The 27,396-nt window shown below is 48.7% G+C and overlaps 2 protein-coding genes across 9 annotated transcripts in view; both read right to left on the reverse strand.

Moving 5' to 3' along the window:
• Window positions 1–5,268: 5,268 nt before the first annotated feature.
• ZFP36L2 (ZFP36 ring finger protein like 2) lies at window positions 5,269–9,553 on the reverse strand. The gene is made up of 2 exons (XM_027072574.2): window positions 9,217–9,553; window positions 5,269–8,697 (listed from the first exon to the last, which is right to left on the reverse strand). The coding sequence occupies exons 1-2, from the start codon at window positions 9,265–9,267 to the stop codon at window positions 7,249–7,251; spliced, it is 1,500 nt and encodes a 499-aa protein (XP_026928375.1). The 5' UTR covers window positions 9,268–9,553; the 3' UTR covers window positions 5,269–7,248.
• A 3,350-nt stretch (window positions 9,554–12,903) lies between these two features.
• The window catches only part of THADA (THADA armadillo repeat containing), a 326,086-nt gene continuing 311,593 nt past the window's right edge, over window positions 12,904–27,396 (reverse strand). For 7 of the 8 annotated variants that reach the window (XM_027072570.2, XM_053200530.1, XM_027072572.2 and 4 more), the window contains 2 exons: window positions 20,445–20,614; window positions 12,904–14,001 (listed from right to left, as the gene is read on the reverse strand). In XM_027072570.2, the coding sequence (XP_026928371.2) occupies window positions 13,609–14,001; window positions 20,445–20,614 (563 nt within the window). In that variant the 3' untranslated portion in view covers window positions 12,904–13,608. Of the gene's footprint in view, window positions 14,002–20,006; window positions 20,071–20,444; window positions 20,615–27,396 lie in introns of all 8 variants that reach the window. The other variant, XR_008289288.1, reaches the window with a different exon arrangement.

Below are 27,396 nucleotides of genomic sequence, written 5' to 3' on the forward strand. Positions count from 1 at the left end.
CTTCAGCTCAGGTCATGATCTCACACTCCCTGAGTTCAAGCCCCGCGTCGGGCTCTGTGCTGACAGCTCAGAGCCTGGGGCCCGCTTCAGATTCTGTGTCTCCCCCTCTCTGTGCCCCTCCCCTGCTCATGCTCTGTCTCTCTCTGTCTCAAAAGTAAAAATAAAAACATTAAAAAAAAATTAAAAAAAAAAAAAGAAAACATGAACACACAAAAACTTGTACACGGATGATTATAGCCATATTGTTCAACAAGAGCCAAAAAGCAGAAACAACTCCAATGTCTATCAACTGATGAGTGAATAAACAAAATGTGGTGTCCGTATAATGGAATATTATCCTGCTACACCAAGGAATGAAGGCTGGTTCATGCCACATCATGAATGAACCCTGATGACAACTGATGACAGTGCACTCCATGAAGGCAGGGGATGACAGCTGTCAGCTCACCTGTTTACCCAGTGCAGACATTTACTAGACAACCAAGAACGGTCTGTGGGATTGTTGAAGGGTCCCAGCCAACAGCCCCAGCACCCCATCCCTTGGATGTCTGGACTGGATCTCAGGGCAGCAAGTCTGCCTGAATCACACCAGGTCTGGTCCTTGATGACACAAGCCTCCTACCCTGCATTGTTTCTGATTTCTGCTTCACCACATGGTGAAGCCATGGGAGCCATTGGGAGCCTGGACGTCCTGCAGTCCTGGAGTCCTGGCACACTGGCCTGACTGGACCTGAAGCTTCTTCGTTAGCAGCCAGGCCAGGAAGGGGCAACCAGGTAGCACAGGATCACCTGTCGCTTACCTCGGTGGAGTTCTCCCCAAAGTGTGCCCCTCCTATGCTCAGTGGTGTGGGTTGACAAACAGCAGGTTCCCAATGACCCCACAGTCCCTTCTCAAGTGGTGTGGGGCTCAGAGACTGCCTTGCAAGCAGCCTCTCACCTGTCACCAGGAGGGTGCTGGGATTCGGTGACACAGGCCCTGGACCTGCATTTCAAAGGGCCCCCCTTCTTCCTATAAAACTGGCACAGGGCCCAGAGGAGGGGTCATAGGCCACCCCCCGGCCCAGCTCAGCCTCCTGCAGAGGGGTCACTGGGAATTCTGTGTTTCGTCAAATATTGCTAGGCTAAGGAGTTTTATTTGAAAATAATTTTAATTAGCTGGAAACTAGGAGTTTAATAAATGGAAAACAGAGAACTTTCCAAGGCCACGGCTGGGAAACACTTGCTTTTTTAAAAATTCCGCCTGGCTTTGCAGGCCAGCTAAGCACCCTGACACAAGGGCCCGATTGCCAGAGGAATCCACAAGGAAAACAAAGCTTATTTTTAGAGAAATATTTTAAACTCGGTTTCAGCGAGCTCAGGAGTTTTCTTGTCTGTCTAAAATCCTTAATATCTTTCCTTCTATTTCAGAACTGCTTCTCACCCCAGAGGGTATAAGAACTCCTATCTGATGAGAGCTATTTCTGTACAGATGAAAATAAAGGGGTCCCCTCCCCCTCCAACCAGAGAATTGTTTCTAAATATGTCCCTGCAGTCAGGCTCAAGCAGCCTGTCCTTGACAGGTGTGCCCAGCAGTAAGGTGGGTCTGGGGTCCCTGCAGGTCTGGAGGCCTGTCTGCCACCCTCCCACTCTCAGCCCTGTTCTGCCCACCCCCCTGCAGGAAGCAGATGACAGCCTGGCCACCATTTCCGGGTTTTGAAAGCAGTTTTTAACTTGAAAGAGGCCTGCTAAAAAGGGCTGCTTTTCCTCTGTAGGTGTTGTTAACACTCCCACCCCCATGCAGACACATCTAGACCCAAACATACAGCAACACCCACAGGTCCTTCCTCACACCCCACAGACCCACACACCTACCCACACAGCAACAGTTACAGATACACCCACACATAGATCCACCGCACGCGCGCACGCGCGCACACACACACACACACACACACACACACACAGCAGCAGCAGATGCACCCAAATCCAGACCCCCACTCACATGCAGACCCCTGAACATACCTACGCACACATACCCTGAACATACCTACACACACATACAATCACAGACACGCCCAAGCCCATACCCACACTCACACCCACGGACTCTCAAGCTCTACAGACATACATACCCCACACGCATATTGACAACCTCACATACCAGTGCTCCCCTATAGCATACAGACACAGAACTTTGAACACCTGCATACAGAATGATACCCTCGAACAGGTGCACTCCCAGCTAGACACACAAGGACACAGATACACGCCCTGACAAACCTCTCTCCACACACACAGACACACCCTTAGACACAGACACACTCATATGCTTTCCAGGTTTAGCAAAAACTGTCAGGAGAGGTTGGAGAACCCACTGAAGCAGGCGTGGGCCCTGGAGGGGCAGTGGCTTCCTGCTGCCCAGCCCCTCACCCACCTCCTGCCTGCAGGGTTCCTCCTGGGCAGGCCTCTGGGCCCTGACCCTGCCTCTTTTTCCTCCGTTCCTCCTTGGCCTTGCCAGCAGCACGAAACTGGAACTGCCCTGGATGGCTACGGGTCTGCACATTCCTCAGAATGTGGACAACAAAAAAATAAACACAATTAAATCAGGTAACGACAACTGGAGAGTAGCTACGGTCCTCCGATGGAAGGGGAGGCTGGCTGTGGCTCGACCTCTAGGGGTCCCATGGGCTCCCCTAACTCAGGCCAAGGAAGGTGCAGAGACCCAACTTGTGCTTTCAAGAGGACTTGGCCAGAGTTATCTCTCCTTTGCTCTTGTCACCATGAGCTAAAGTGGGGGGCAGTATCTAGGGATGGTTCCCTCCCAGTTCAAATGATCTCTAGGGTTTCTTCCTTGCACACATCCAGCCTGGAAGGTTTTCTCAGACCTCCAGGCAGATTTTAAGACCCAGTTTCCTCTGCTGGGCCAAGAGCTGTGCCTGTCTGTCCTTCCTTCTCTGGTCCCTCCCAGGCCTGGGCCTTTTATCTGGACTCCTGAACCTCTGCAGGGCTTGAAATCCCCATCTATTCCCATCACTGGGTGGCGGGGGCTTTGGCCTCCTCCATCATTTGTGTTGTGGCTTTTTTTTTCCCCTTTAACATACTCAGCAGTCGATTCAGACAGAGTGAGGAGTGGCAAATATGTCCATGCATGCATCCCTTCTCTAAAATAATCTAGAAGGTGGCATGTACTAATTGAGCTGCTTTAAAAAGTACCTTATTTTTTTTAAGTTTATTTATTTTTGAGAGAGAGAGAGAGAGAGAGAGAGAGAGCGCAAGCGGGGTAGGGGCAGAGAGCCAGGGAGACACAGAATCCGAAGCAGGCTCCAGGCTCTGAGCTGTCAGCACAGAGCCCGATGCGGGGCTCGAACTCACAGGCCGCGAGATCATGACCTGAGCCGAAGTCAGATGCTTAACTGACTGAGCCACCCAGTCGCCTAGGCGTCCCCCCAAATACCTTATGTTCAAACAGCCCAGAGCAATGCCACTATGAAGACATTCTAAACACCCTCGCATCCTGGGCTCACTTTCACAACTGGCTGCAAAAGAATTTTATCTGGAGTGTAACACAGTCTTGGAGCCAGTCAACTTCAGTTCCGCTCTCCAGCCCGTGACAGGAATCTTGGCTTGTCCTTACTTGCAATTTTTACTTCTAGTCCCCTTAATTTACAAGAAAACTTTCCTAAGAGCGATCGAGCAATAGCAGAGAGTTTTGTTTGCTGTTAATTCCAGCCGCTGCAGAAAGACAATGACCTATATACCCTCCATTGATCTGTGGCAAGAGGAAATTTCTGAATGATTCCCCCCAGCTTTCCATGCTCCACTGAGTCTCAAATACAAAACATCAGATCCTAGCAGTCGGGCTCCCAAACAAACCAATTTTTAAAAATGAATGTGGCTTATCCCAACAAGTCTGACATTCCAGCCCATCAAAAGTGCTTGTTTAGAAAAATAAGTGGAATGAAGTGGCAACAAGGCCTTTGAAAGCAGCTTGGCCTAAATAGCACCGCATTTTAGACTTTTCCTTCCCAGTGCACATTCTTTATGGGGAAGAGGCCAGGGAGCCCGCAGGGTCTTGCCGCCTGAGCCCTTCTCGGCCCCGGACTTCCCCTCCCCCCACGGCTGAGGCCCTTAGCCAGGGGCCGGGCATCTGGGAGAACTTTGAAACTGTTCCCCATCCCCTTTGGCAGCCAAGCACCAAAACGCTCCAGTTAACGTGAAACAGCTGCCCGAGGCCTGGCGGGCTCCAGACCGCCCCTCCCCCACCCGCCCGCTCAGCTGGGAGACACGGGAGCCCCCGCACAGGGGTGCAAGCAGTGGTTGATAGGGCCCAGCTGTTGCAGATAAGAAAACAAACTATCGCTAAATCTTTTACCTACTTTGGAAGAAGTGTCTGAACTGGGGGGTGGGAGGGGTGGGAGGAGGGAGAAGGGAAAAATGTGAGTTGATTTATGAACCTGATTTTGAAGTTTCGAAAGGGATTGTAGGGGGAAAAAAGTTACCAAGGTTTTGTTCAATTGTGTGCGAATCAGCAGACAAATTGGTGCCCTTTCTTTTTTCTTTCTAGAGGCCTGGGTTGAATTTGCTTTCTGGCCACTTAGAGTCGCCTAAAGCAGACACAAATCCTTTTGCATAAATAACGTGTGTGCTCACTCCCAGAGGAAGCTGTCTGCATAAACAAACATTACCCAGATATAAGTTTGACCTGTTTAATCTTCCTCCCCTTTCCTTCCCCTCCGGACAAGGACACAGCCAGCCTTCCCAAAGTAGAGGCAAAACCCTGGTTCTCCAGCCCAAGAAAGTTTGTAACCCAACCCCCTCCTCTTCTCCAGCTCAGCGTTCTAGTGGCCCTCGATACCCTCCTCCCTTCCCCACCCTAGCTGTTCTGGTCCCTGGGTGTCCCAGCAAAAAAAATCGGACCTTCAGCTGCCACTGCAGACACGTGACCTGCTTGGTGACTCACAGGCGGGCCACACCCCCTCAGGCCTTCAGCCAGGGCCTGCCACCAGCCAGTCAGCCAACACTGGGATGCATCTTATTACCAAGGGGAACAGCTAACTAATGCCCTTGACAGTCCAAATAATTACTTTCTTTCAGCTAAAAGAGCTTGCTATAACATACATAGGGGCAGGCTTTTCTGAATTCTCACCTTGCCAGCTCCCGTGGAAACCTTAGCTCCCAACCCCTGCAAGGCCTGGGCAATGCCCAGAAAAGTGGTGGTAATTAAGGTAAGAGGCTCCATGTTCTGGTTTAAAAAAAAAAAAAAAAAAAAAAAGCTGGCTTACACAGGAGTACCTTTTTTCCCAAAAATTTTATTGGGGGAAAACTACAAAACATTTACAGTACAATGTTTACAGCCACAATCTGTAGTGAACTGATTTCCCCAAAATATATTACAACTCAAGTTGACTTATCTTGTTACATTCAAAAACCTACTTCTGTCAAAGTAGTCCAGAGTCCATACATACATAGTGCTCCAACTGTACCTACGTACAAACTAAAGCTACTGCTCATTCATCCGCTGTCCAGGAAAGCATTCCTGCCTTTCTACGCACACACAAAAAAAAAATAGTACAAGTTTTGGAATCTTCTGTAATGAAACAAGGCATATTCATGTACTACATACCATTTTAGCACTAAGAGGTGGCCTCTTCACTTTATATCTATATAAAAAAAAGTGGTAAATATCTTTTCCTTTTGTGCAGTTGAACCCATCCTACATTCAAATTCTCTCAAGCACTAATAGAAAAATACTTATTTGGTTGAGGAAGATTTAAGGCAAGTTCTGGCCCTTCCAAAGGCACTGTGAGACTACCCCCACCCCATTATTGCTACATGTCTTTATACGCAGAGTATGTCACAGTAGAATTGGTGGAACGAACAAACAAACATGGGTTTTGTTTTTTTTTTTTGCTCATGTCAAAAGTTGGAATGAGAAAAGCATGCCACATTTAAACCTGATTGCAAAGTATGTGGTCACCTTTTTTTTTTCTTTAAAGTTGGATGGGCTACAACCATTATACATTCTAAGAAAACTCATAAGATATTCCTCAAACTACTTCCACAGCATCAGGATAGATTTCTGTGACGAAATCATGCAATCTTTCAAAATTTACGTAAACAAGGAAAGAAATTAATGAAATAAATATTACATACAATCTCTTAAATTAAGATTTTTTTTTACTCATTTACAATAAAATAACCAAGTGAAGTTACAAAAGGCATATATTACTGTGAAAAGAACATACACTCCACATTTTGCCGATTAATAATGGCAATCATAATTTAACATAATAAAAGAATATATATCTATTGCTTTTCATCATACTTGATAAATACAGTATGAACAAAATTTTCAATGTATACTTTTCACAAGATAATAAATAAGTTAAATAGTTTTTTTCATATTGAGTTGTGGTGCAGTGGTGCGAATCAACTCAAAACAGCTAAAAATTCAGCAGTTATTCCCCCAACGATTACAAACTAAGCTCTGCCCAAGGCTTCCAGAAAGAGCAGACAAAATGGTTCTAAAATTAAACATCCACTAAGTGGTGGCAACAAAACCAGTAACCGGTATGAAACTTTGGAATGCAAGGGTTTTTTTTTTCCCAGACGTATAGAACGTTGTGTCAAACAAAAACCTGTCACACTGAAGACTACAATCAAGGCATATTCTTGGTAGAATACTGGATTCCAGAAGCTTATAAGTTTAGCAAGGTGGTGGCTGGCTGGTTTGTTTACACTGGTCTGAGACAAACGACAATTAGGAACTTCTCTCAAGATAAGAGTTCCCACATCTGGACTGTAACTAATGCTTTCAAGTGAAGATATGGAATGGTGGTTGGTAGCTGCTGGTGCTGGGTTGATTTTTTTTTTTTCCTAAAGTCCCAAACTCATAGGAGACCTAAAAGTTTAAGTGTTTGGTTCTTTGTTCTGTTCGCATCACAACTGCCCTGTTGTGAATATTTTGTTCATCAATACAAAAGTTCGTTGGCTTTTTTGCTCAACAAGAACGAAACTTCGTAATAATAAAAATTAAAAAAAAAAAAAAAAAAAAAGAGGAAACCGAAAGGGGAGGGGTGGAGGCCCCTCCCGGCACACAAGTTCGAGTCCAAGTGCTCGGTGCGGCCCGCAGTCTGCTCAGGGCCTGTCACCAACCCCACTCCCGTGCCTCCCCCACCCCGCCCTTAACGGGGGTCGAGACGGCAGGGGCGCCCTCCAACATCCCCAGAACAGCCTTCCCTTCCTCCTCCTCGCTGGCGCCCTCTTGCCTCAGTCGTCGGAGATGGACAGGCGGCTGAAGATAGGCAGGCGGCGGCCGGGGTCGAGGCTGGGGGATTCGGAGCCGCTGAGGCTGCCGGAGCTCAGGGAGCCGCTCAAGTAGCTGTCGCGGTCAGACAGCGAGTCCGGGGGGCTAGGGGGCGCGTCGAACACGGGAGACTCGGACAGGCGGCGCGGCAGCTGGAAGCTGAAGGGCGGTGAGGGCGGCGCGGCAGAACTGGCAGGGAGGGGCGCGCTGGGCGGCGCCGGAGGCTGCGCGGGGGGCACCAGGCCCTGCTGTTGCTGCTGCTGCTGCTGCTGGCTGCGATAGTACGCCGCGGCTACCGCGGCAAAGTTGTGCGTCTGGATGGCGAGGGGCGCGATGAGGCTGCTCAGCTCTGGGCCGAATGCAAAGGCGTTGTTGGCGCACGAGGCCGACGAGCAGGCCGCGCACTGGGCGCCCGGCGCCAGCAGGTCCTCGGCGCCCCCGGTGCCGTACAGAAGCGCTGCCGCGGCCGCAGCTGCCGCCGAGGCACAGCACGTCGGGGCGCCTGATGGCGTGGAGGCCGCTGAGGCCGAGGAGCAGGACGAAGCGGACGAGGAGCAGGAGGAGGCCGAGGAACAAGAGGGCGGTGGCGGCGGCGTGCGCGACGTGGGGCTGTCGAGCAGCAGTGGCGACTCGAGGCCCCCGGGGGGCTGGTGGTGGCCAGACGGGAAGCCCGAGAAACTGAGGCTGTGATGCAGCTTGGGCCGCGGCTCCCGGGGGAAGCCCAGGTGCAGCGCGTCACGCGCGCTGAAGGCGCGCAGGTCCCCGGAGGCGCCCCCCGACGGCGCGGGCCGCCGCTCGTCGGCGTTGTGGATGAAGTGGCAGCGCGGGCCGTAGGGGCAGAAGCCGATGGTGTGGAAGGTACGGCACAGCTCCGTCTTGTACTTCGGGTGCCGGGTCAGGCTGCGCAGCTCGTGGAAGCCGTGAGCGAACTGGCACTTCTCGCCGTACTTGCACGTGCCGCTCTCCTCGAAGGGCCGGCACAGCTCAGTTTTGTAGCGCGTGGAGTTGATCTGGGAGCCGCCGCCCCCCTTCTGCTGCTGCTGCTGCTGCTGCTGCAGGTGCAAGAGGTGCTGGCTCCGCTCTCCGTTCTCGCTGAATGAGCGGTCCCGGAATTTGTTCTCCTTGTTCAGCAGGGCCGTGCCGCCGCCCCCTGACTGCTCCTTCAGAGTGCCGTAGGAGGCCGGGCCGCCCGCCGCCCCGCTGCCGCAGCTGCTGCCGTTAGCCGCGCCCGGGAACTTGGGCGAACAGCTGCCGGGGCTAGGCGCGGTGTGGGCGAGTGCGTGCAGGTTGCTGGCCGAGTGCCGTCGGAGAAAGCCCGGTGTGAAGCCCGAGCTAGGGGCGGCGGCCACGGGCGTCCCCACCGCCTTCTTGTCCAGCATGTTCAGATTGAGGTTGGCCAGGGATTTCTCCGTCTGCCAAAAGGAGGGGGGCGAGGACGGGATGAAATATGGAAAGGGAGGGAAGAGTTGGGGCGAGTTGCAGAGGAACTTCCAAGCCTTCTGATTCTTCTTCCTTTTTGCAGATTTCGATTCGGCCCCCACCCTCCGCCCCTACACGCGCAAAAGAATCATGTTCGCGTTGGGAGGAGTCGACTCCCACCCCAGGCCGCGCTCGGTTTCGACATGTGATCCTCAGGCCGTGGGCCGCCAGTCTGGGCGGCGCAAACCCCGTCCGGGAAGCCCCGGGCAGCGTGGCCGCGGTCGGCGCCGGAGGAACTAAACAGCGACAGCGGCTCCCCCCTGCCCTTCCTCCCAGCTCCTTCTCCCCGCCCACAAGGCACGAGCACACACTACAGCAAACTCCAGGATTTTTCCCGACCCCGAAGTCAAGGTGGGGATGGGTGCCCCAAAAGCCGAGGGCAGAGGCAAAGTCTGAAAACTCGAGGGGCTTCCTGCCTGCCCGCTTTACTCCCTCCTTGCTCCCTCGCGTACCTTGCACAAGAAGTCGATATCGTAGAAGGCGGACAGAAGTGTGGTCGACATGTTTCTGGATCCTGTAATGGTCGGCGCTGCAGGCAGGGAGGTCCGGAGGAGCCCTCGGGGCGGCGCGGCCGGGCTCGAGCCACGACGAATAACGGGTGAGGGGCGGGGGAGGAACCGAATGTTTGCCGGGGTACGAGACAAGAGGAAGAGGGGAGCAGCGTGGACTGGCTTGAGGGTGCCCGGGAGTGCGGAGTGGGGGGAAAGGAGAAGCAAACAGCGCTCCTCCGCGCCCCGGGGTGCCCGGCCCGCCCCCCCCCCGCGCGGAGCCGACGACAGCTCGCGGACTGCTGGAACTCCGCGGCTCGCGAGCGCGCGCCCTATATAGAGCCCGGGAGCGCGGCAGCGGCTAGGCGGGCGTGCCGGAGGAGGGGACTGAACGCTGACCCCGCCGGGGTCTCCAGGCAACGCCGCCCGCCGGCTCGCGGACGTCAAGCGCCTTCGTGGCCTCCCATTGGCCGCCGCCAATTTTTTTTCTCCGGGGGAGGGGGCGGGAGGCCGTGGGGCGGGGCAGGCTGCCGGGGCTGCCGGGGCGCCCGGGGCGGCGTGGAGAGCTCGGCCCTGTTGGGTGCTGCTGGGTGGCTGCGGGAAGATAAGGCGCCTCTTCTCTGGGGCTGCCCTGTTGGAAATCCACTGCACGTTTAAAGTGACCAGAGTTCTGCAGCCCTGGACGTGTCTCCTCGCGCCGGATCCTGCTAGGCGAAATTGCGAAGCTTTTATCTCCCACTCCCGGTTTTATACTGGGCGCGGGAATTGCAAAATGCAAGAATATTGCAACCGTCCGCGCGGCCCGGCTGGCTTGCAAAGGGTGCTTGGGCCGGGAGGCGGGGGCTCTGGGCCTGCGTCCGGTGGGTGGTGGCTCCATCCCGATTGCACGTGGAGGCGCGGTGGGGGTGGGGGCGGGAGCGGCCACGCGGGCGGCTGCCGCGGCAGTCTCGCCCGGAGGAGCCTGGGCCCGTTTCTCCGCCCCCGTCCCCGCCCAGGCTGCAGTAAACAGGGCTTGAGCGCCGGGGCCTGCAGGGCAGGGCTGAGTGTCTGAGGACAAGGCGCTGGCTTTGCTAATCACATCACAAGACCTTGAGCTAGGGCCAAAGGCGCGGAGTGGCGCGGGGCGTCCCGGGCGGGGGAGCCGGCTGGGAGGACGGGAGGAAAGGCCAGGAGAGCTGCGCAGGCCTGGAGGCGACTTCCCGCCACCCCGTCCGTCCGCCGGTCAGCTCGGCCTTCCCCAGCCCTCCCAGGGGATGGGGTGCAGCTGCCGGCTGAGGCTCCCCGGCCGCCGCGGCCGTGGCCGGGCGTGCCCTCCACGTCCCTTTCCTCCCTGGCCGTTGGGGGCGCCGCGCCCTGCCTTAGCTCGTCGTGAGCCGCGAGCTCGGGCTGAGGCCGGCCAACTGCCCAGGCAGTACAGGGCGTCGAGGACGCTCAAGGTGGGCTTGCCCTCTTCCCCCCCCCCCCCCCCCTCACCAGTCCCACACCCCAAAGCCCTGCTCTGGGTAATGCCTTTGCCAAGGGGCCCCCTCAAGGGTACGGGGCAGACAGCCCCCCCTAGCGCCCAGTTAGGCAAAAGCCGCTGACAGCCCGGTCGGGCAGATGTGGGGTCTGGGCCAGGACACTTATCACTCGTCTAAACATATGCTGCCAAAACCTGGAGCGGGCCCATGATCTCGCACACCTGGTAGCTTAGGCTGCATTTGGGCCTAAGTTGGAAGGCCCAGTTCCCTCTAGAGAAGGAAGCAACCCACGCCCCCTTTCCCAAATTGAGGTTATTTCCTGTTTCCTCTTGGTCATTTCCATTCGTTAACCTGGAAGTGGGGGAATAAGCCATCAGGCCTGCCACTCATGGAACTGACGCCTCAGAGTTCAGTTTGCATGCAGTTCCCCCTGCTGTCACTCCCTAAGCACCCACTCAGAGAGCTAGAGTCTGCAGTGGGCTGCAAGCACTTTAGGACCAGAAACCCAGGGCTGGCGTTCAGGCGCTGCCCTTTCCAAGTCATGTGGTCTCAAGCAAATCACATAATCTCTTTGGTACTTGGGTTTCCTTGTAAAACTAAGATAATTCCTGCTTTACTCATCTCTCACCCTTGTGAAGGTGCAAATGCGTTATCTGTTAAGGTGTGTAAAAGATGTACAGGTATAAATCCATATCATTTATTAAAATAAATTGACAAAGCATAAAAATGGAGACAGCCGGGTCTCTGGACTGTGGCCAGATGGGTAGAGGTCCACAGGATCATGCATGCAGACCTGAGGGGCACCAAATCTTGGACCGTCTAGCTTGGAGCCAAGAGCAATGACCCCGGAAGAGGGGATTGCTTCAATCTGGGTGATTGCACCACCCAGCCTGCACTGGCCCCCAGGCAGCTGTGGCTGACACAGCCCAGAGCACTCAAGAACCCCAACTGTTCTGTTTTGTTCTTTGTTGAAATGACCCCAAACATGGAGTCTGAGGTTTGCCCTGATAGTAGTATTCTAAGATTCCCCTGGGAATGCATCAGGCAAGTGTGAAACAGCCATTTCACTGCTATTGTAGGTCAGTATTAAGATTTCAGATATAAAACCAGTAGAAACTTCTGTCCCTCCTGTCCTCCCAGGCTGGCCACAGCCAGCCATCATCAAAATCTGGGGTAATTCCCAGTCTGCAGCCATGAGAACACCCACTTTGCAGGCTTGGTAGAAGGATCCTAGAGATAACATGTACATATGCTATGGTACATGTTTTGGTAAAGAGCACCTGCTGGTGTAAGGTGCTTTTATTATTATGTATCTGCTTTTATTTCATTTTAAATGGAGAGAAAAGGAACGCTGGCCGTTTCCAATGAGTTGGGCTTTACTGGGGCCAGTTTCATAGTTATTGAACCATGGTCATCACTGCATTATGCCAACAATTTCCTGACTTCTGACCCAGTCAGTCCTTCTCAGAACAAAAAGAAATGTTAGACTGGCAACTTTCCATCAAGTGTGGGCTACACAGGATCCTAATTAATTCAGGATCACAAAAAAACACATTTTGAGCCGAATAGTCCAAAACTACCTAGGGAATTTCCTGTTCTCTTTAGGACAAAACTTTGGATTCTAAGTTTACTCCTTTCCTTGCCTTTTCCTACAGAGCTATTTTTCTGTACTTCCAGTATGGCCGTGTTTTTAGTGTTAGGTGGTTTTTTTTTTAAAAAGAAACACATTTGAAATACGAGCTTTTCTGCAGTAGGAAATGATATCAAACTTTCTCTCTTTTAAACTGCCCCTTCAGACCGTCAAACATCAATAACATAGTTCCAAGTGATTGCTCACCTGGGAAGTATTTAAAAATATTTACAGTCCCTAAAAGCTGGTATCATTCTGATAACCTGGATGAAAAATGAATATGGATGAGGCTCTGACCAATCCAAGCTATGAATTTCAAGATAGCTGTCTGTGGATAACACTCATTCTGAAATGAGAAGGAAAAAATGGCAAGCCAATGAAGCAAAAATGTATGCAAGAGCGACACCTGCTGGGTGTCTGAGGCAGAGGGCTGGGTTGGGCTTGGAAAAGGCAGAAAAACCTTAAGGTTGCTAGATTCAAACACTGAAATGGGTAATTGTGTTTTCTGACATCTTAAATGAGAATCTTTTATTGCCACCAAGAAAATGACAGTAAACAGCGTAGGAATAAAACAAGTCATTTATTCTGGCTTTTCTTTCCCTGGATTTCCTTCTCACAGCCAAGGGTCTATGCTTTCACTGGGTGGCAAAATCGAAGTTTCCTAGCATTGCCAGAAACACTTTTGGTGGGTAGGAGCTCTTTTAATAAATCAGACGTCATGTGCAGGTCGCTGCAGGACTTGAACATGTAGATGGTAAAAACAAAACCATCTCTATGAAGTAGATCTATAATTTTCCCAGGATCCAACATTTGGAACATACTTCTGCTGTAGCTAAAATGGAATAAAATTTAGAGTTCTGACCCAGTGGGCTGTTTGCCAACTAATCCAGCTCTTCTATTCAGTGGGAAAGAGGAGAGAAAGTCACGAGCTAAAACCTAGTTCTGTACAGTCAGTTCACAGAAAATGTGGGCTGACTATGCCTGGACGTTAGAGGCTGTGGGGGAAGAAAAAGGTGAATTCAGGTCCGCAGGTGGCCTGCACCTGGGAACAGAGTAAATATTCAACGTGGTAGCTGCACTTCCTACAGTAGCTGCAATAAACCAGGCTCCCCTGAATGAGTGAGCTGAAGAAAAATTCCTTTGTAGGAAGGGACAGAAGACTAGACTCATGAAGGGAAGAAAATATTTGAATTTATGTTCAACACGTTTCCTGCAGATTTAGTGGGGGAATAATCCGCACCCCCCACCCCCAAAAGTCTTCTTTCTTCAACAAGCTGTTTCTGTTCTTGCAAGAGTGAATGGATTCGTTTCTGCAACAGAGTCCGAAGCACTGAGAACAAGGGTGTCTTCCCTTTCCTTTCCTTCCAGAAAGGCCAGCAGCCTCCGGCAAGCCAAAGTCCTTTCTTCCTGAATGCGCAGTCTTGTGAATTCCACCGTCTTCAAAAACTCAGCAGTTGGTGGCAGTTCTCTGAAGAGCTGGGAAAGGAGGTGGCACTGCTCTGATGCTGTCCTGTGAAGATGACGGAGGCTTTCAGGGCGGAGGGGACACCAGCTGGACTTGGAGAGGAGATGGGAGAGGTGCTTGTAGAGGTACTTCACGAAGGTCAGGGTCTCAGCCCAAAAGTTGATTTCTGCTTTTTCAAACAGGTGGTCTTCCACCTAGATTGAATGACAGAGCCCAAAGTCAACATTACAGGGGATGTCGACAGGCTCCAATCCAGACCAGAGTCTGGCCAGACTCAGAGGAGGTGTGTCCCCTCCCCCTCCTGAGGGAAGGCCCACTCTTGCCTGTCAGCACCCACATATACATGCCACTCGCAGCTGAGAAGGTCACTTTCTATTTTCATTTCGCTGTACTTCTCCACCAGGGAGGAATTTTCTTCCCCAGACTTAACATGACCTTTGATAAAGATGTGTTTGTGGTTTCAAGTCAAGATATTTTGGGGGCCTGCTGTTGAAAAGGGAACCTCGACATGGGAGTGGGCCCTAGAACCAAAGGTGCCTCTAGAAATTGGAGAGAAGGGGAGGAGGAGAAATCTCAGCAGAAGAAACAGAAAAGGATTACCAAATATGAGGCACTACTCTGAATATGGAACCAAATTTCTATAAGGCTGGGGACTTTCAAGGTTATTTTCTTACAGACACTCATCTTGTCTCCACATTTCCCATAAACAGGCTGCTTTTTCAGCTCTTGGCCTGTTGGGTATGTCAAGAGGGCCAGCTGAGTCAGACACTGGTGGACGGATACAAATTTCAGTTGACAAGATGCTTTTGCTGCTTCTCTTGGTCCTCAGTTTCCCTATCTGTTGACTCACCTGGAGGGGGCTAATAGTTTTCTCTAAGCAGCAAATACCCGGAAGGACCCTGACTCTGCAAATGTTTCACCTTCAGACCTAACCGTGGGGAGCCGTTAGCTATTCCAGTGCTGACTAATAAACATTCTCCATAATTAAACACTCAACTTCCAAGGGGCCTCTTCCTTTCTTCTTTTCCCCTTCTATTGAGATATAACTGACATAGAATATTACACTAGTCTCAGGTGTACAACATAATGACATTTGTATACATGGTGAAATGATCACCACAGTAAGTCTAGTTACCATCTGTCACCCTACAGAGTTAATATCTTACTGATTATATTCTACATGCTATACAGGAATCCCCATGACTTATTTATCTTATAATTGGGAGTCTGTACTTTTTTTTTTAATGCTTGTTTATTTTGGGAGAGATACCATGCATGCGTGCGCAGGGAGGATGGGCAGAGAGAGAGGAGAGACAGAATCGCAAGCAGGTTCCATGCTGTCAGTGTGGAGCCCGACATGGGGCTCAATCCCACGAATTATGAGATCATGATCTGAGGCGAAATCAAGGGTTGAATGCTTAACCAACTGAACCACCCAGGTGCCCCAATATTTTCTTTGTTAATTTATTTTTAAATGTTTATTAATTTTTGAGAGAGAGAGAGAAAGAGTGCAAGCAGGGAGGGGCAGAAAGAGAAGAGGACAGAGGATCCAAAGTGGGCTGACAGCAGAGAGCCCTATGCAGGGCTCGAACTCACAAAACATGAGACCGTGACCCAAGTGGAAGTCGGACGCTCAACCGACTGAGCCACCTAGGCAGCCCTATTTTTTAAGAGTAGGGTCATCGTGGGTTTCAAACTCTCAACTCCAAGACCAAGAGTTGCACGCTCTACCATTTGAGCCAGCCAGGTGCCCATGTTTTCATTTTCTCTGCATAGATACTCAGCAGTGGAATTGCTAAATCACGTGGTAGTTCTATTTTTAATTTTATGAGGAACCTCCATACGTTTCCTTAGTGGCTCACCAATTTACATTCCCACAAACAGGGTATGAGAGTTCTCTTTTTTCCACATCCTCGCCAACAATAACTTCTTGTCTTTTAGATAATAGCCATTCTGACAGGTGTAAAGTGGTATCTCATTGTAGTTTTGATTTGCAATCCCCTGATGATAGTGATGTTGAATACGTTTTCAGGTATCTGTTGCCCACCTGTATGTCTCTTTTGGAAAAATGTCTAGATCCTCTGCCCATTTTTTTAATCAGAGTTTTCAGATTTTTAAAAGTCAGCATAGAGCCAGTGTGGGGCCCACACCCATGACCCTGAGATCAAGACCTGAGCTGAGGTCAAGAGTCAGATGCTTAACTGACTGAGCCACCCAAGTGCCCCTTAATCAGATTTGTTGTTATTATTGAGTTGTATGAGTTCTTTATTATTATTTTTTGGATATTAACTCCTTATTGGATGTATCATTTGCAAATATCTTCTCCCATTCAGTAAGTTCTGTTAACATTTTGTTGATGGTTTCCTTTGTTGTGCAGAAGCTTTTTAGTTTGATGTAGTCCCACTTGTTTGTATTTGCTTTTGTTTCTCTTGCCTTTAGAGTCAGTCACAAAAATATCACTAAAACTGATGTCAAGGAGTTTACCACCTGTGTTTTCTTCTAGAAGTTTATAATTTCGGCTCTTTTTATTTTTTTTAATGTTTATTTATTTTTGAAGGAGAGAGAGAGAGAGAGACAGAATGTGAGTTGGGGAGGGGCAGAGAGAGAGGGAGACACAGAATCTGAATCAGGCTGCAGGCTCCGAGCTGTCAGCACAGAGCCCGACGCGGGACTCGAACCCACAAACCGCGAGATCATGACCTGAGCCGAAGTCGTACGCTCAACTGACTGAGCCACCCAGGTGCCCCATATAGTTTCAGGTCTTATATTCAAGTCTCTAATCCACTTTGAGTTAATTTTTGTGTATGGAGTAAGAAAGTGGTCCAGTTTCATTCTACTGCAGGTAGCTGTCCAGTTCTCCCAACACCTTTTATTGAAGAGATTATCCAGTCCTCATTGTATATTCTTGCCTCCTTTGTCAAAAAATACACATACATGGGTTTATTTCTGGGCTTTCCATTCTGTTCCACTGATCTCTGTGTCTCTTTTTGTGCCAATGCCATTCTGTTTTGATTACTATAGTTTTGTAGTATAGTTTGAAATCAAAGCACATAATATCTCTGGCTTTGTTCTTCTTTCTCAAGATTGCTTTGCTATTTGGGGTCTTTGGTGGTTCCCTATAAATTTTAAAATATATGTTCAAGTTCTGTGAAAAATACCATTGGAATTTTGATAGGAATTGGAATTTTGATAGGAAATTGGCAGATTTCAATTTCCATTGAATCTGTAGACTGCTTTGGGCAGAAGGATATTTTAACAATATTAATTCTTCTAATCCAAGAGCATGGAATATCTTTCCATTTATTTCTGTCTTCTTTAATTTCTTTCATCACTATCTTACAGTTTTTAGTCTTACAGTATATAGGTCTTTTTTTTCCTTGGTTAAATTTATTCCCAGGGAAATATAAATTATTCCCATGTATTTTATTCTTTTTTATGCAAGTGTAAATGGGATTTTCTTGATATTTCTTTCTGGTAGTTTGTTATTAGCATATAGAAATGCAACATGTTTTTGTATTTTGTATCCTGCAACTTTACCAAATTCACATTTATTTGTTCTAAAAGAGTTTTTTTTTTGGTGGAGTCTTTAGGATTTTCTATATATAGTGTCATGTCATCTGCAAATAGTGACAGTTTTACTTCTTCCTTTCCAATCCATATGCCTTTTATTTCTTTTTTTTTTTTTCATAATTGCTGTAGCTAGCACTTCCAAGACTATGTTGCATAAAAGTGGTGAGAGTGGGTATCTTTGTCTTGTTTCTGATCTTAAAGTGTTCAGCTTTTTTCCACTGAGTATTAGCTATTTATCATATGTGGCTTTCATTATGTTAAGATATGTGCCCTCTGTATCATTATTATTATTTTCTACCATAAATGGATATTGAATTTTGTCAAATGCTTTTCTGCATCTATTGAGATGATCATAATTGTTATATTTCATTTTGTTAATACTGTAGTATCACATTGACTAATTTGTGGATGTTGAACCACACTTGCATCCCTGGAATAAATCCCACTTGATTATGGTATATGATCCTTTCAACGTATTGTTGAACTCAGTTTGCTGATATTTTGTTGAGGATTTTTACATCTATGTTCATCAGGGATATTGGCCTGTAATTTTCCTTCACTCATTCTTTCTTTCTTTTTCGTGGTGTCCTTATCTGGTTTTGGTATCAGGGTAATGCTGGCCTTGTAAAATGAGTTTGGAAGCGTTCCCTCCTCTTCAATTTTTTGGAAGAGTTTGAAAGGCTAGGTATTAAATCTTTGAATGTTTGGTAAAATTTGCCAGTGAAGCCGTCTGGTCTTGGACTTTTGTTTCTTGGGAGGTTTTTAATTGCTGATTCAATCTCTTTACTAGTAATTGGTCTATTCAGATTTTCCACTTCTTCATGATTCAGTTTTGGAAGATTGCAAGTTTTTAAGAACTTATCCATTCTTTTTTAGTTGTCCAGTTTGTTGGCAGAGTAGTCTCTTACGATCCTTTGTATTTCTGTGGTATCAGTTGTAACTTCTTCTCTTTCATTTCTGATTTTATTTATTTGAACCCTCTCTTTTTCTTCGTGAGTCTAGCTAAAGATTTATCTCTTTATCTTTTGAAAGAACCAGCTTTTAGTTTCATTGATATTTTCCATTGTCTTTTTAGTCTCTACTTAATTTTTTTCCACTCTGATCTTCATTATTTCCTTTCTCCTCCTAATTTTGGTTTTGTTTGTTCTTCTTTTTCTGGTTCCTCGAGGTATAAAGTTAGGTTGTTTATTTGAGATTTTTCTTGTTTCTTGATAACAGGCATTTATCACTTGAACTTCCCTCTTAGAACCACTTTTTCTGCATCCCACAGATTTTGGTATGTCCTATTTCTGTTTTCATTTGTTTCTAGGTGTTTTAATTTCTCCTTTGATTTCTTCTATGACCCAATAGTTGTTAGTAACATGTTTTTAACTGCCACGTGTCTGTAGTTTTTCCAGTTTTCTTCTTCTTTTTTTAAAGTTTATTTACTTATTTTTGAGAGAGAGAGTGAGAGAGTGTGCATGCAAGCAAGGGAGGGGCACAGAGAGAGAGGGAGAGAGAGAATCCCAAGCAAGCTCCACACTCAGTGCAGAGCCCGACATGGGGCTCTTTCTCATGAATGGTGAAATCATGATCTGGGCCGAAATCAAGAGTGAGACAGGATGCTTAACCAACTGAGCCACCCAGGCTCCTCTAGGACCAATACATTGAATTCTTTATCAGGTAGATGACTTATCTCCATATCATTAAGGTCTTTTTCTGAGGCTTTGTCTTATTCTTCCATTTGGAACATATTTCTCTGTTTCTTCATTTTGCTTGACTCTGTCTTTGCTTCTATGTATTAGGCAAAGCAGCGACCTTTCTCAGTCTTGAAGGAGTGGTCTTATGTGTGATGAAACTTCTCACTGAACCTTGCCCTAGTTCTTGGTTGTCTCTTCAACCTTTCTGATTGTCTAAACCACCTGATTTATTCTTAATATTCCCCTGTTGCTGACAAAATGCCAAGACCTGTTCCAAGGGGAGGAATATCATTCAGTACCTATTTTCAGGCTGATTGGAAGCCAGATCCTTTGGTGGCAGCTTTTAAAGTCAGCAAATATTGGGGCACCTGGGTGGCTCAGTTGGTTAAGTGTCTGACTTTGGCTCAGGTCATGATCTCATGGTTGGTGGGTTCGAGCCCCACATCAGGCTCTGTGCTGAACACTCAGAGCTTGGAGTCTGCTTCAGATTCTGTGTCTCCCTCTCTCTCTGTCCCTCCCCTGCTCATGCTCTGTCTCTATCTCTCAAAAATAAATCAAAATGTTAAAAGAAAATAAAATAAAGTATGCAAATATATACAGTCCTGTGCAGTGGTAATTGTAATCCCTGCTGGCCTCCAGACCAGGAGACCTAGAGGTGTCCCCTGGGCAACGTTGTAAAAACTGGGGCTCCAAGCTCCTTTCTGGGAGGTCTCATGGAGCTGTAGCAAGGCCAAGGGGGCATGCAAGGGTGTCACCTCCTGCTTATATTCCCTGGGAGCACCTCCTTAGTCTCTAGATGTGTGGGAAACCTGGAGCCTGTCCCTTAGGCTAAAGCTCCAGGCTAAGTAAACAGCCCTTTTTCCCATGAAGACTCGGGTTGCATTTCAGTCTGCTGTCTGTGCACTGCCCTGGCATGGTGGACTGCCAAGAACTGTCTTTCCAACTGTTACCTTCCTGTGGAGCTCAGGAATGCCAGTCCCGTCAGCCACCGGGGTCAGGCGATCAAGGGGTGTCCTGGGTGTGGAGCAGATATGGGTACTGGCTTTAGTTAGACAGCTGGAGAGTGCGGGAGCACACTCACTGGCTTCGGAAACCAAGGAGTCTCTTTCAAAGTCCTCTCCCCTAGTGATCTGAAGACTTACCATTGGAACCCAAAAAGCCAGCACGAGAGCTGCCCCAGCATCTCCAGGGCCCCCAGCAGATCTAGCAGGCTGCCATGTCATTCAGACAGTTTCCTAAGCCATACTTGATCCGTACCTAAGCATCCAGAAGCACACGTTCAGCAGGCACCTGAAGCCCAAGTAAGCCTAATGTGCTGCATTCAGCAGGTTTGACACTCTGACCCGCCCCCCCCCCCCGCCCCCACTGCCCTGAGACCCTAGGATTACCTGATGTGTGCTTTCTACATGGACCACGAAGTCCTCCCCCTCTCCCAACAGCCATCCCAGCAAGACTGGGAGTCCGGGGGCCAGCTGGTCCCACTGCTGGAGCAGGTCACACAGCACAGCCAGGGCCAGAGTCAGTGCGACTGAGGCATCCACCTGGCAGAAGGCAAATTCTGTGGAAGCGAGAGAGAAGCAAACGATGAATGTGCTGCTCAGGGCCACCCCACGGAGGCTCTGAAGGACTCTAAACACGAAGGGCCTCGAGTTAATCACTACCACCAGCCTATGGGGAGGCTGGTGGGATAGGCTCCTCAGAGATTACCAACCCATTTCTGAGTCCTGCCGTCTACACAGCTAGAGTGAGTCACAGGCCCGAACCCCACCATTTCCATGCCCCCTAGCCCAGTGTGGTCAGTAGCAAGTCCGCCTGCAGGATTAGACATTTACCTCCTGTCAGCCCCTCCAGTGTAACTGGGAGGAAATCAGGAAAGCTCCCCACCCAGTGTCTCCTCTGAAGGCCTGCCACAACGCCTGGATTCTGTTGGTTTGCTGTCCCTCTGAAAGCAAATCTTGCTGACCACATAACACATAAATCTCTTAACAGTTTAGAGCGGGGCATCAGCAAACATTTTCTTTTTTTTTTTTTTTTTTTTTTGAGACAGAGAGAGACAGAGCGTGAGCAGGGGAGGGGCAGAGAGAGAGGGAGACACAGAATCCGAAGCAGGCTCCAGGCTCTGAGCTGTCAGCACAGAGCCCAACGCGGGGCTCGAACCCACAGACTGTGACATCATGACCTGAGCTGAAGTCGGACGCTTAACCGACTGAGCCACCCAGGCGCCCCAACAAACGTTTTCTTAAAAGGCCAGATAATAAATATTTCCGACATTGGGGGTCTTCAGGTCTCTGTCACAACTACTCAACTCTGCTGGAAGCAGCCATGGACAATATGTAAACTTTTAATGTTCCAGTAAAATTTGAATGTCATGTGGTTTTCACGTCATAAAATATTCTTCTTTTGGTTTTTTACCCCCAACCATTTAAAAACATAAAAACCATTTGTAGTTTACGAGCTGTACAACAAAAGGTGGTGAGTCTGATTTGGCTCACATTTTGCTGCCCTCTTTGAATTCATTTTCAGACACTCATCTTCCTAGTTGGCTGGGAAAGGGCGCTGGAAGAGTAGATTAGGGTGCAGAAAGAGGAAGCAGGTGCCTTGGGGGAACCATTGCTTACTTCATCATTTTGCCTTAGGCAGTCCTAAATATGGATTTGAAGGGAGGCTCTGGGTTGTTGGCACTTCCGCTAACGACCCCAGCCCTCCCGCCCCCAACCTGGAGGAGGTCTGAAACATGGGATTGAAATCCCACCACAAAATGAACCTCTTTGGATCCATCCATGCACCAGTGCTGGTCTTTCGAGGACCCACTTCTGTTGAGGCCTCATCTTTTCCCAAATCCACATTTCCAACTCCAGCACATAGACCTGGCCCTGACCACTGGCTCCCAAAGAGACATGCTCAGCACACGGGGAGGAGCCTCCAAGTCTGGACTGAAAGCTTTGAGTTCTCAGGGTACTGAACCAGACATAGCAGGATGGCCCCCCAAGGGCCCATTATGTGCCAGGCCCTAACCAAGTATCTTCTGTCCATTCCTTCAACATCCTATCGGTTAGATATTGCCATCCCTACTTCACAGGTGAGGGATCCTGGGCTCAGAATGACCCACTTTTGTATAGTCACAGAGCTGTAAGTGACTATGAAGAATAGGAATGGGCAAAATGTTTCACGATGCCTGTGGAACACAGATTTGGAAACAGCACCAACATTCTAGACATGCAAGTCTTCACAGTGAGATAAGCAGGGTTGGTGACCCTGCAGCGGGGCCAGTACTACCTGGAACACACCCAGAAGAGCCTACACTCATGGAAGCAGCTAAAAGACTGATGTCACCATCCCCAAATCAATCCCCTGGGACAACTGCTCCTGCTCCCTAGGCTGCTGCCTGTGCAGCCTGGAACCAGGATTTAACTTGGGCAACAGAAAAAGAGGAGGGGGATGGGAGGGAAGTGGGGAGCAAAGGTGCATTTTGGCTGTAGGTCTGGGCCATGTGTTGGTCTAGCCTTTACCTACAATACAATCTCTATTTTTTATTTTTATTATTAAAAAAAATTTTTTTAAATGTTTATTTATTTTTGAGAAAGAGAGACAGAGTGTGAGCTGGGGAGGAGCAGAGAGAGAGGGAGACACAGAATCTGAAAAAAGCTCCAGGCTCTGAGCTTCAGCACAGAGCCCGATGAGGGGCTCGAACCCACGAGCCGCGAGATCATGACCTGAGCTGAAATGGGACGCTTAACCAACTGAGCCGTCCAGGCATCCCTACAATATCTGTTTTTATCTCTACCTGACCCCTCTGTGTAGTAGCTGTATGGAGAGACGGTACAATTAATTGGCATCCTTCAAACCTCAAAGAACTGAAAATACGCACGAAGACCGGCATGGGATTAAACATAGAGCAGAGGCTCAGAACATTCCAGTGTGTGGCCCCGGAGATCATGAAATCTTTTCCTTTACTGCCGCTTGATTTAATAACATAGGGACTGCCACAAAGCAAGCATTCACTAGATGGTTAACTAGGGTTACCGTTGATAATAATGAATACTGGCCTATCAGATCCTTACCGCTCCCACCACTAGGAGGGAGGCATCCTTATTTAACAAATGAGGAAGTTATGCTCATGGAAGCGGGGTAACGGATCCGAGTTTGCACAGTTAGCTGTGGTGGCAGTGAGCTGAGTGGGCCTCAGCGCAGAAGCTGTCCCTACCCCACAGGGAGGCAATGGAGAAACACCCCCGGCACCCCACAGAGATGAAGTCAGACTTGGCTTTATCACTCTGATTCACAAAGGAAAGCTCCCAGCTGGGGGCCATATTTCAAAAGACAATCAAAGCAGCAGGTATTGTGCAGCAGGTGGGCTTATGTGAAACCTTTCACAAAAATCTACCTTCTGATTTACGGCCTGCTCCCCTTTCGGTCTCCTCAAGGCAAGGACTGGAAGTGCCACAGTCCACCAGCAAAATCTGTGCCTGCAGCTCAGCAACACTCCGGTTGGCTCCATAAAGAACATAAGAGAGTGACCAGAGAAGCCGCCAGGAAGGCCAGACTGCTGCACCTGCCCTACCCAACTGGACAGATATCCCCCATCCTGCACCATTTCGTCATCAATCGTGCTGAGGAAGTGGCAGGAGAGTGGCAGGCATGACAGAGGTATAAAGGAGTGCTGGTGCAATGTGGCTAGAGGTGGATCCAGAGAGAATTATAACCGCCCAAATACTGACTCTGCAAGATGAAGAAGGAAGGGAGAAAGAGCTGGGTGGGGGCAGGAGGAGAACTGGTTGGATTTAAATCTCTTTGAGGGGCCAGATGCATCCCACCAAGTTTCCTCTTTTATTACCTTGCCCTGGACTAGGACACCTCAGCCAGAACAACCCAGATCTCTACTGGCCAAATGCCTTGTGAAGAGAGGCAGGAGAGTGGGGAGAGGAACTTTTTAGCTGACCATGCAGGCCAGCCAGGCTTAGAGCCTGCTTGGGCTTCTCTCTCTCCCTCTCTCTTTGGCCCTCCCCAGCTTGTGTGTGTGTGTGTGTATGTGTGTGTGTGAGCGCGCACGTGCGTGTGCATGCATGTGCCCCCCCCAATAAATAAACATTAAAAAAACTGAAATAATAAAATACAAATAACCCAATGAAAACACATACAAAGGATCTGAACAGACATTTCTCCAGAGAAGATACACAAATGACCAATACGTTACGGGAAGAGATGCTTAACATCGTCGACCATCAGAAAAATGCAAATCAAAACCATGGTGAGATACCACTTCACAACCACTTGGAGAACTATAATAACAAAGACAGATAATAAGTAATAAGTTTTGGTGAGGCTATGGAGAAGATGGAACTCTCAGACATTGCTGATGGGGATGTAAAATGGTGCAGCCACTTTTGGAAAACAGTCTCAAAGTTTTGCTCACTCCTAGGCACATACCTAAGAGAGATACAGCACATATGTCCACACAAAAACTTGTACATGAATGTTCCTAATAGTCAATACACAGAAGCAGTCAAAATGTCCATCAACCAATGAATAGATAAATAAAATGTGGTATATCCATACAATGGAAGATTATTCAGCCTTAAAAAGGAATGAAGTAGTGATGCATGCTACAACACGGAGGAACTTTGAAAACACGCTAAGTGAAAGAAGCCAGACACAAAAGCCTGTGTATTATATAATTCCACTTATGTGAAATATCCAGAACAGGCAAATCATAGAGACAAAAGGTGGATTGGTGGCTGCCAGAAGTTGGAGACTAGGGAGATTGAGGAATGATTGCTGATAGAAATAATGTTTCTTTTTTGGGCTGATGAAAGTGTTCTGGAATTTAATAGTGGTGACGGTTGCACAGTCTTGTGAATATACTAAAATGTGTACACCTGTGCAGTTATTTAAAAACATTTTTTTAAGTTTCTTTTTTATTTTGAGAGAGACAGAGATGGTGCAACAGGGGAGGGGCAGAGAGAGAGGGAGAGAGACAGAATCCCAAGCAGGCTCCATGCTGTCAGCACAGAGCCTGATGCGGGGTTTGAATCCACAAAACCACAAGATCATGACCTGAGTCGAAACCAAGAGTCAGATGCTTAACTGACTGAGCCACCCAGACACCCCTGTACACTTTAATTTGGCAAATTTTGTGGGATGTGAATTATTTTGGGCCAGGGGGCATGGGCAGTGTGGTAGGCCAAAAATTGGCTTCCCAAAACATATTCATGTCCAGTCCCTGGAACCCATGAATGTTACCTTACTTGGAAAAAGGGTCTTTGCAAATGTGATTAAGTTAATGGTGTTGAGATGAAGGAAATAATCTTCGCTGATCTGGGTGGACCCTAAATGCCATCACAAATGTCCTAACAAGAGAGAGCAGAAAGACAGCAGACACACAGAGGAGGTGGTGATGTGAAGCTAGAAGACTGGAGTGATGCAGCCAAGGTATGCTGACAGCCTCCGGAAGCTGGAAGAGGCAAGGAATTCCCTAGAGCAAGATTCTTCCCCAGAGCCTCCAGTGTGGCCCTGTTGACACCTTAATGTTGGACTTCTGGCCTTGTGAAACCAGAAACTGCTGTTGTTTTAGGTCACCAAGTTTATGGTAATTTGTTACAGCAGCCCCCGAAAACTGCTACAGGGAGAATGAAGGGGGACTGCTAAGGGCGCGGGTTTCTTTTGGAGTGATGAAAATGGCTGAACTCGACTGTGGTGATGGCTGAACAACTCCATGAATATGCTAAAACCGGTGCATGGTACCCTTTCTGCAGTTGACTCATGTGGCACGTGTATGGCGTATCTCAGTGAAATTGTTGTCTTAAAAAATCTGTGTGCACGGCTGGTCCCAACTGCTGAGCACAGTGCATGCCTTGAAAGAGCTCACAGAATATTTGAGCCTGGACAAATACTTCAAGCCCTCATGCTTGCCTGTAGGGCCCGGGCCTCAGGTACTAGAGGACTCTGCAGAGGTGAGTGGTTGCTCAGCGGGTGGGGAGGGCACCTGAGAAGGCTTCCTGGAGCAGCTGGCCCTTCACCAGACAGTCAGGGCGTAGGTGCTGAGGGTGTGCTATGTGGCCAGCACCGTGCTGAGCACTGTGGGAAAAGCAAGGCAAGTAGCTGACAAGTCCTGTCCTCAAGAAGGTAGTGGTCTGAGAGGGAAGGGAAGGCTTAAACTCAAGCAACAATGAGACATCAAGTGCTCAATGGACTGGTCTGGATCTCATGAGCTGCAGGAATCAGAGGAGGGAAGAAGTCAGTGTGGGAGAAGTATTCATTGACTCCCAATGGCTACACAGCTAAGGCTAGCGTGAAATAAGCCTCTTCAAATGGCTGAGGTGTACCGGTACACATTCACATCTGTGGTAGGTCTATACAAGGGGCATAAGCATTCAGTCATTTGGAAGTGAGTTGGAAACCCAACGAATCAGCATTTAGAACTAGTTAATCCTTGCCTTCCACCCTTGTGAATGGGTAACTTGGTTGTAGGGGAGGGGAGCAAACACAGGGCTTCAGGGCTGCTGCAGTGGGGACTTCTTGTTACTGCCCCAGCCACATCAGGGCTCTCCTGCCAAGGCAGGCACCTGGCTAACGGGACACCTTACTTGCTGACGCTCTTGAGGTGAGCATGGGGAGCCCCACAGCCCTGCTGCCCATCTTCTTTCCCACCTCTGTGACAAGGCCCATCTCGGGGCTAGCAGCTAAAGACACAGGCTTCACACAGTGGACTGGATCCACATTAAGTCCCAGGCTTCGAGGACTTCTTCAACCGTACTGATTAAAAGGAAAATGCCAACATTGACTTGTTCCAGATGCCAACCTTGAAAACTGCTTCAGACCATGGATTAGACAGTCTGATTCTAAACTGTCATGGGGAAGATGCCCTCTAGACTAAGGCCACTGGTCAAGTCTCCTTCCTGAGAGAGCCCAAGTCAGCACAGTAAATGCTGAGTAAATGGAGATGGGTTGGATGTTCCCTGCCCCTAGCTCTGGAGAACCCAGTTTTGAGCCTTTGTCAAACTCCCTCAACCTTGCCATTCAACCATCTCTCTGTCCATCCACCCACCCATTCACCCATCAATTCAAGCTTCTCTCTGCCCATAGTACTTAACGTCACCTGCTGTGTGGGGGGCACTGTGAGAAACACAAGGAAAACCCCAGTCCCTTCTCTCAGAAACAGAAGAGTTTAGTCAGAGATGAGCTGACACATACGAAGGGTCATGAAACAGTCTAAGATGGAGTATCATGATGGGACTGACGATATCATTAGTAGCAGCAATGAAACACTAGAAAAGGGGAAAAAAAAGGTGGAGAGTGGGAGGAGGGAGCTTCATGGAGGGGAAACCTGGGCAGGCCAAGCGT

This window comes from Acinonyx jubatus, chromosome A3, assembly GCF_027475565.1.
Source record: "Acinonyx jubatus isolate Ajub_Pintada_27869175 chromosome A3, VMU_Ajub_asm_v1.0, whole genome shotgun sequence".
Lineage (NCBI taxonomy): Eukaryota > Metazoa > Chordata > Mammalia > Carnivora > Felidae > Acinonyx > Acinonyx jubatus.

What these genes read in the sequence shown, in the direction of transcription:
- ZFP36L2 (XM_027072574.2), bottom strand. Translation starts at nt 9,267, where the DNA reads ATGTCGACCACACTTCTGTCCGCCTTCTACGATATCGACTTCTTGTGC. An exon ending in ATATCGACTTCTTGTGCAAG is followed by an intron (nt 8,698 to 9,216) that starts GTACGCGAGGGA and finishes TCCTTTTGGCAG; the next exon opens with ACGGAGAAATCCCTGGCCAA.